Source organism: Ixodes scapularis, unplaced genomic scaffold (genome assembly GCF_016920785.2).
Source record: "Ixodes scapularis isolate PalLabHiFi unplaced genomic scaffold, ASM1692078v2 PGA_scaffold8__174_contigs__length_109621045, whole genome shotgun sequence".
NCBI lineage: Eukaryota > Metazoa > Arthropoda > Arachnida > Ixodida > Ixodidae > Ixodes > Ixodes scapularis.
This window is the reverse complement of record NW_024609883.1, coordinates 55,032,507-55,040,672: the sequence shown is the minus strand read 5'-3', so window position 1 is coordinate 55,040,672 and position 8,166 is coordinate 55,032,507. Positions and strand designations below refer to the sequence as shown.

Sequence of the window (8,166 nt, the reverse complement as noted above, 5' to 3'; positions counted from 1 at the left end):
TTGTTGTATATTTTATTTATTATTATTGTTGCTCCCCAACCAGAGAGACTTCTCTCAAATGTTCACCTTCAAGTCATTACTAGAGTATCGTACACTAATATAAAAGCGGGTGATATGCCAGTTGAGAACAAGTTAGAAACATATTACAGCGTCCCTGTCTAGACGCCATGTAGCGAATGCTCTGCGAACAGCAAAAAAAAAAAAAAAAAACTTGACCTTGTTGTACGACCGCTTTTTGTGTGGCTCGACAACCACCATTCTGATGAAACGCGAGCCAAGAATAATGGACTAAATTCGTCGGGTTTTTTTTCCGCCTATTCTCTCCGTAGTGTCCAGCCTTTAATGTATCGTGCATTTTTTTGATTGATTCGGATTGCTTTTTACAATCTAAGAGAGGCAGGGCTTGGCTTATGTTAAATTTTCTAGCTTGGTAATTGGTTCTGTATTCTCATCAGCCAGTCTATCAAGTAGGCTGCGTAGCGTTCATCACATTTTTGGCACTCCCTACGACCTGCCTTACTTCAGCGGTTAATGCGTACAAATGTAGCCGCTTGAACCGTTTCTGATAGAAAAATCTTTATTTTGAGCAAGTTTATTTTCTTCCATGTTCTCTAATGCTGCCTACACATCTCGATGACTCAGGAGGCGTCCGTCTTGACAGTTCCCACGGTACCTCGAGTGGCGTCCAGAAGAATGGTGTCCCCTGAACGACAGGACACGAAATAGTAAAAGAAACGCAGTCGTGAGCACAAAACGTTGTAAAAGGACTTATCAATGTGTTGTTTTCTATGCACAATACAGTAATACCATTACAGAAAACGATCAACCCCGGGAGTTTTCTTTTTTTTACTTTTTTGCTACGACTGAAAATTATTTTTACTTTCGCCTCTCTGTTACATTATTTAACTAATTCATAAACGTAAATCGTTCCTTCATCATAGCGAGCAGACATACAATACCGAGTTAAATGTGTGGCACCGCCTCCAGCGTATTTAGGTATTCGTCTAACTCCTGAAGGATTTTTTTTATTTGCAGCAAGGTTCTCATTTTACTAAAGGCATTATTGTTTATTTAAAGCTTAGTGTTCGTCTGAATTTTTAGTTGGACGTTTGACATTCGTCTTGTCTGCTGCCTATCGCTGTTCTCTGTAAGCTTCATCACAAATTTTAAAATGAAGGTATTGTCTATTCCTCGTTTCATTACTATATTGTGGCGTCCAAACGGTTACCTTAGTGCAGCATATGAGTGTTATCACATCGTTTTTTTTTTATCTTGTGTCTTGTTATTGGACTGGTCCTGACTTAATCAACTCCTGCAGCATGCATCCACCACTCAGACAGTACACAGCTAACAACTATCAGAGCTTGACGTTGTCGGCTTCTTGCACAATCACGTCGGCCAATTGAACCCCACAAAAACATTCGCATTAAAAACTAATTCCTTCCAAATTAAAAGTGTGATAATATAGCGTAGTGCAGATCACATTTAACGACTGATTGTTTTAGTTAGGGTGCCAACGCCATAATACACTAGGATTGCAGAGAAGCCCTTGAACGCAAACATGTTCGACAGAAGTATGATTACGTTGGTTGGCATTTTCAACCTGGATTTAACGTTAAGAGCCCGTGCACATTTCTCAACCGACACGGTATTTTGTTTTCGGGACGCCTATCATCGTCCAGGAGCAGTGGTTTCATATTCTACTAGAGTGGCAATCTGATTCTTTATTTTACCTAGCGTATATAGCTCGCACGTGATGTCAACTCACCATGCTGGTAGTAACTCACGTGTGTCCTTGCCAAGAAAAAAAATGAAAGACGTTTACAAGTCCCTGTAATGCCGAATTAGAGCGCAGCTCTTGAGGAGGGGGTAGGGAGGGGACGGAGGGGACGGTATGCCCCTCCTCCCTCATCTACTCCTCCCCTGTTCTCCTCCTTCTCTTCCTTCTCCCCCTCTTCCCTCCTCCCACCCGCGCGGTGCGTTATGGAAAACGTCCCATAATGAAACGCGCGCGTCACCGGGGTGCATTATGGGACGTTTCTCATAATGCACCGCGCGGTTGCGCCGACGGCGACTTTGATGCCAACGCGTCACGCCGACACGTTACGTCGACGCGTTATGCCGACGGGTTACAGTTACGCCGACGGTGACGGCGACGCTGACGCGTCACGCCGACGCGTTACGGTTACGCCGACGCGTTACGGTTACGCCGACGGCGACTTCGACGTCGACGGCGACGCCGTTCAAGCCGGAGACGGGCGCCTGAAAGAGTTGCGCTCTAAAACACATTCAGCTGTGCAATACAAATGCTCCAGAAGGTGACCGTTCTGCAGCAAAGTCACCACATTGCGGTTTATGCGATGTCAGTGCTAGTCACATATAGGAAGTTTGAGTCACAAATTGAGCTAGTTATGTTCCCTGGAGTGAATGAAACGCGTCATTAATATGCAGAAGGCTTCTGAGGGGCATTAGTCAAAATATTGATGTGGCACTTTTATATAAATTTTCATGCTTTGTTCGTCGACATTCTAATATTCAGCCTCAGGGTTGCGCAGTGGTTGAATTAACGCTCATCATAGTTATGCTACTGGAGCTTCAATGACGCCCTTACATTCGGAGATATGTGTGTGTTTGTGTGTATGTCTGGGGGGGCGGGGGCAGTGCATGCAGCAGATCCCATGAACAGCATGGGAATCTATTGGAGATAATCCTTCCGTCGTAACAAAAAGACGTCCAAGTGTATACATCAGCTTGCGGGGCGTCTGCATGCTTTCTTTTATCAGCATACGTTCCAGTGCCGTGTTATTGTCACTGACAGGTCGAAAACGGCAGGGCGTTTTCTTTGGACTCACGACCGCCTTCACTGCGCTCATTGCCTTCCGTCCTGCTAGGGATGCGTGTCAGCACTTGAGGATTACGAGACTCCGAAATGCTATCGAAGGTAGCAAGCTCACCCTGAAGTAGGAGCTACAACTAAAACTCAGCTCTTATACGTTCGCGTCCCTTCAGTTTCTAAAGTGACTTTTATAGAGAGGTCACTGATTCACGTGGTCTAACAGGACTGCGTAGATCCATGGCGCCCCAGTAGTCAATGAGCGCGAGCTTTGAGGATAGGCAATGCAAGGGATACAACTCTTGTATTCGTTCACTTTGAAGTTCGAAAAAATGACTCGCTTTTTTTGTACCAATTTTAACGATCACATATTACAGGCCCTTGAGAGAAATGTTCTAATCACCTACACCCAGTGAGTCATCAACTGGTTTGTGCAAAACCGAGCATTCCGGGCATTGTTATTCGGCTTCCTCTAGACCAGGGGTGGCCAGGCTGCGGCTCGCCAGCCGCATGCGGCTCTTTGCGCGTTAAAGTGCGGCTCGCGGCTTCCTCCCAAACCTCGTCCCCACTCCACCTCCCCGCTTCCCTCCCGGTCACACGAGCACTTCCCCCCAAAAAAAGTGGAACACGTTTTAAATTAAAAGACAGGTTGTGGTTTGGTTGTATTGTGCTACTTTAAGTACACTTGAACTGCTTTTGACTCGGATAGACTGAAAGTAGTTCGAGTGTTTATAGCTCCAGAAAAAAGTTCGGTCCCCTCCCCCCCCCCCCCCCCCCCCGCCTCCTCCCTCCTGCGGTTCTTGGAAGTTTCGTGGTTTTGTTTGCGGTTCTTAGGCCGGGTCAGCCTGGCCACCCCTGCTCTAGACGAATAATTCGATATTTTCTTGAGGGAACAAAGTGCGTGGGATTAGACCCTTAACGGTTTTATGCATTTCCGTCGTGTTTATCTAAACACAACCATAGTTGCCGCTATAGAAGAGACCGACACGGTTTCGAAACATTGTAATACATAAAGCTTGACCTTGGTTCAAAGTCGTCATTCGGTTTTATTGGAAAAAAAGACATCAATAGATTTTCTTGTTACCAACATAATGATACAAATGCGTCCTACTGATCTCCAAATAGGGTGAAATAGTGCGTTTTTTTTTTTTTTTTTTTCAAAAGAAAAGACACAAAAGACACCATTGCTTCATTTCCAGTCCCAAAGACAAATGTAAACCCGAGAGCATGCCACTATATGAATAGTGCAGCGATGCGGCTATCAAGGAAAAGTAAAAATAAAAAAAAAATTATCAGTGGCAGATTGTAGTAGTTGAAGGCATGCTATGTTCAATCTTTAAATTTCTTTCACCACTAAATATCTTTGCCACTGTTACTAGTAAAGACTTACCTGACACAAAGATGTCTGTGGCGTTTTCGACTCCAACAATGCAAGGCAGGCCGTACTCTCTCGCAATCACAGCACCTTCAAACACAAAGACGCAATCAAAGGTACACGCGTGTCGGTACGCTCGACAGTTGTGAAGCAATATTGACGCCACAGTTACACTTGTTGGAGACAGAGCAATTTATAGAGAAATAGTTTGGTCAGTGGTGGGTTCTTCTAAAACGCTCGTGAAGTAGTCACGAAAAGGTTATCAAAGCGTTTAACCGACATCATGATCGCTTTTTGGACTTTTATTTTGAATCTCACGAGAAATGCTGCGCAATAGGAAGTGCCTGAACCATCGCCTGTTTGATCTGCCTCACTCTCCAGGACGGCCAGTGAACAACAGCAAGGATGTAACCTACGACAAGTCACTTGATCACTCTGGTTACTACTCTCGAGCACAGCGGTCTGTACAGTGCGAGTCAGACATGAGGACCAAAATGACTACCCTTTCTCTCAGTCGAGGTTTCTAAGGCATACTCTTAGGCTCGAAAAAAAAAAGCAGTTCAGCAAGTCAATCAGTTGTAAGAGACGGCCGGAAGTGGTGCAAGTATAGCATAAATAAACCTTGTGATAAGACAGTGCTGGTGACTGGAGGCTGAACGGCAACAATCAACAAAATACTATCACGTAATAGCTGACTTCTGTTATGGCACCTATAAGCGCTGTTCTATATAGGGTGTTTTCGTTAAGCATTACACACTTGTTTTTTTTTTTTGTTTTTTTTAAATCTGTAAAAGTTATGAGGCCGTTTTTGCAGGTGACTTATACGGCCAGGCGGACATTGTATAAAGGGCTAATCGTAACGATTAGTCCGCCAATTAAATAAAATGTGTTATTAACTTTTAATTTGTGAAAATACACATATGGTTCAAACTAGATACTTGCAGAGTGTCATCTGAAACCACTACATCAACTTTTTTTAGAAGGATCTAACACAGGGGCAGCATTTTATGGCGTTCCGTAAAAACACTCAACTTCGACGTGTTTCCATGCTTCGGTTCCTTACCGGACAGCATCTCTGCGCCCGCGGTCCTGCTCCCCAGTGGCTGAGACGCGCAACACAAATGTGCCCTACTTCTCTCCACCCTCACAAGGTGGAAAGATATCTCAAGTGTTATTATACAACGTCGCAGTGGAGCGCATACAGTCGTAATGCAATCGGCCGTACTCATTAGTAAATGTCTTAACCAGCCTTAAGGGAGGACGTGGACCTGGAAACGCCGGAAAATAGGAAAAAAGGAGTGCCTGGGCTAAATCCTCTCAACAGTTACATCAGGGTGGTGACTGAGAATTTTCGTGCCTCAAGCTTCACGATTAGCACATGTAAAAACACTGCTTTGTGCGATGCTATATGCTTGTTGAACCTACTTGCTGTAAATAAGCAGTAAAACTTTCCCTTATGCGCCGTTATGTATTCACACCCGAAACATCCTTTTTTAAATTCCCGTTTACAATGCGACGTGTAAAGTTGCATCCCAGTTGATTTATATACAACTTTAAAAAAAAACGCCTGAGCGAATCAGTTTGCAGCGTTGCCTTTATCTTGAGACATTCTCGAAAATGAGCCCTAAAAAACAAAGCGCAAAAGGGTTACGCTCATTTGAACATGTATAGGCTTTATTATCTTGAATCAAAATCAAACTATTTGGTTTTGTTTAATCATCCATTGTCTTGGGCCTCAAATTTCAGTTATTCAAGACTTGAAGTCCCCGTTTTTGTGTCTCAGTTAATTGCATGGCCTAATTTAAGTATGTCTGCGTTCAGACTTCGTCCACGTCATAGTATGTTATCTCTAGCTCTTATCTCTTAAGCATCAAGAACTGGTTGCGCCTAAAAAATCGTGGGACATCCAGTGCCCCATGAGTAACCAGAGATTCGAGTTTGGTCGAAACCAAGGCGACGTTCTCTTACCGTGCGAGAGCAGTCCCCCGATTTCGGTGACGATGCCAGCCAGCAGGGGGAAGTAGGGACTCCAGCCGATGTCAGTCGCGTTGGTTATCAGGATATCCCCGGGCTGTGGGAAGTCGCCTGACTCTATTTTCCTTACACAACAATCATAGCAAATATAGGAATCCAGTATTTGAACATTGACCTAATAATTAGCGCGCGTGTTCAGGGAGAGTGGCCTATTTCAGAAATCCTTTGATATGTGCCTGTTTGAATCTGTGTTGGAAATAATTTTTAAAACAAACAGCGTACAGCTTGTGCACTTCGCACAGTCCAGGCGCATAAAGCGAGTAGTTCCTAGAAGTCACACTTCCGAGATGCCAAAGCGCAGGGCACTGGCTAGAGATTAGGCGAAAACGTTGAAACGCGTGCCCTCACAAAGCTGACGCAGGATTGCTCTACAATCTCTGCTCTGCACTAGCGTCCAGTAAGTGACATAGAAAGGCCAGCAGCTATAGCCTCGGTTTCTGGAAAGTCTTGCATTGAAGGCGCGCTCCTCCAAATATCATGAAACACGCAAAAAGGATAGTTGTTAAATCGGTTGTTCGCGCGGCCCAGATAGGCGTCGTTCGAGGCAACATGCAAGCATTTGCAACCTCGGCTTTGCTGACCATATATAGAACGCTGTGCGATGTCACTCTACCTAGGGAATGCCATTACAATCTTTTCCGGACTAGTCCGCGGACTACACATGTTTGAAATTTTAAGTTTTACGCGGTGGGGCTATATAGAGGTACGAACATAGAGGAATTCTGCTTTTAAAGATCGTTCATTAGGAAGAGACTTGACGGATTTTGTTAATGAAAGAACATGGTAACGATGATTTTTGTATAATACAAGCTGCTTCGTGAGCTAAGCAAACATACATTGGGCAAGGTGTGCCTTGTATAAGATTTCCTTGGCGACTAAGCACAAGGTGCGGACTATGCACGGCGTGTGGACTACACACCGTGTGCGGACTACCTCAGCAAACACTAATTTTTGACACCAAATTCGCCCCTGCGGACTACACACCGGGTGCGGATTATCTTCCGGAAAATACGGTTAGTTGTTTGAAGAATTTAAACATTTCACGTAACGTTCTTAGGCAGTGTAAGGGCGTGTGTGAGTGTGTTGTGTGGCTCTCTCTGTGCGTGCTGGCGTGCGAGCGTGCGTGTGTGCGTGTGCGTGTGTGGCTGGCGTGTACATTTAGTTTATTTAAGTTTTTCTATTTTCGAACCCCCAACACTTTGTTAGTACAGGCGTTAGTTCTAGTTCGTGCTTTTTAAGGATGTTTCTTTTATTGGCAAGGTTCTCGGAATCCTGTGTGTCTATCGCGCACACTGCGCAGCACTGCTAGCTCGAACACGACTTCGACGCTTTGTCACATTTTTTTAGGAAGAGTACTCGCGGGCATCAGACTTTTACCACTAAGGTTATAGCCTAAATGAGCACTTTCCATCACTATAGCAATTTTAAGGACAGTTCTTCAATACTGAAAAAAAACGGCAATGGCTTGTTCGTGCCAATTCTCGAGGAGTGTACGTCGTGGCTGAAAGTGTGACGCGTTCGCTATTGCTGAGTTTGCAAATACGTGTGCAACAAAAGCTATACTTAGTTCCAGAACAGAATATTATGATCATCAATACCGGCTCCTTTCTGCCGAGCCCTGTTTTGTAGATTACGAACTCAAAATGAAGTTAAGAATAGCGACGTTTCTCCTTTCTGATCCCTAGTGTGACGTGCAAAAAAGCCACTATATGGCAGAATACGTCACATCTGTGCATGTTCACTTCATTTTGTCACTTCCCAAAGCACCGTTTGTCAGAAAATTGGCGAGCATTATCATAAACACGTGATGGCGCATGCGAGCTGGTGTATGTAGATCTACTTTTTTTAACCATCTGGGACTAGGCAGAGAACAAAAAAAAACCAAGTGGAAGAAAAAAGAGGAGAATGAAGGAATTAGTTAAAT

At 44.4% G+C, this 8,166-nt stretch overlaps 1 protein-coding gene across 1 annotated transcript in view; it reads right to left on the bottom strand.

Annotated features, from left to right (window-relative positions):
* Positions 1–559: 559 nt before the first annotated feature.
* LOC120843974 (putative phosphoenolpyruvate synthase) overlaps positions 560–8,166 on the bottom strand; it is a 110,272-nt gene continuing 102,665 nt past the window's right edge. The window contains exons 38-40 of the mRNA XM_040215506.3: positions 6,177–6,279; positions 4,224–4,298; positions 560–703 (exon numbers count right to left, since the gene is read on the bottom strand). Coding sequence (XP_040071440.1) covers positions 639–703; positions 4,224–4,298; positions 6,177–6,279 — 243 coding nt within the window. The 3' untranslated portion in view covers positions 560–638. The remainder of the gene's footprint in view (positions 704–4,223; positions 4,299–6,176; positions 6,280–8,166) is intronic.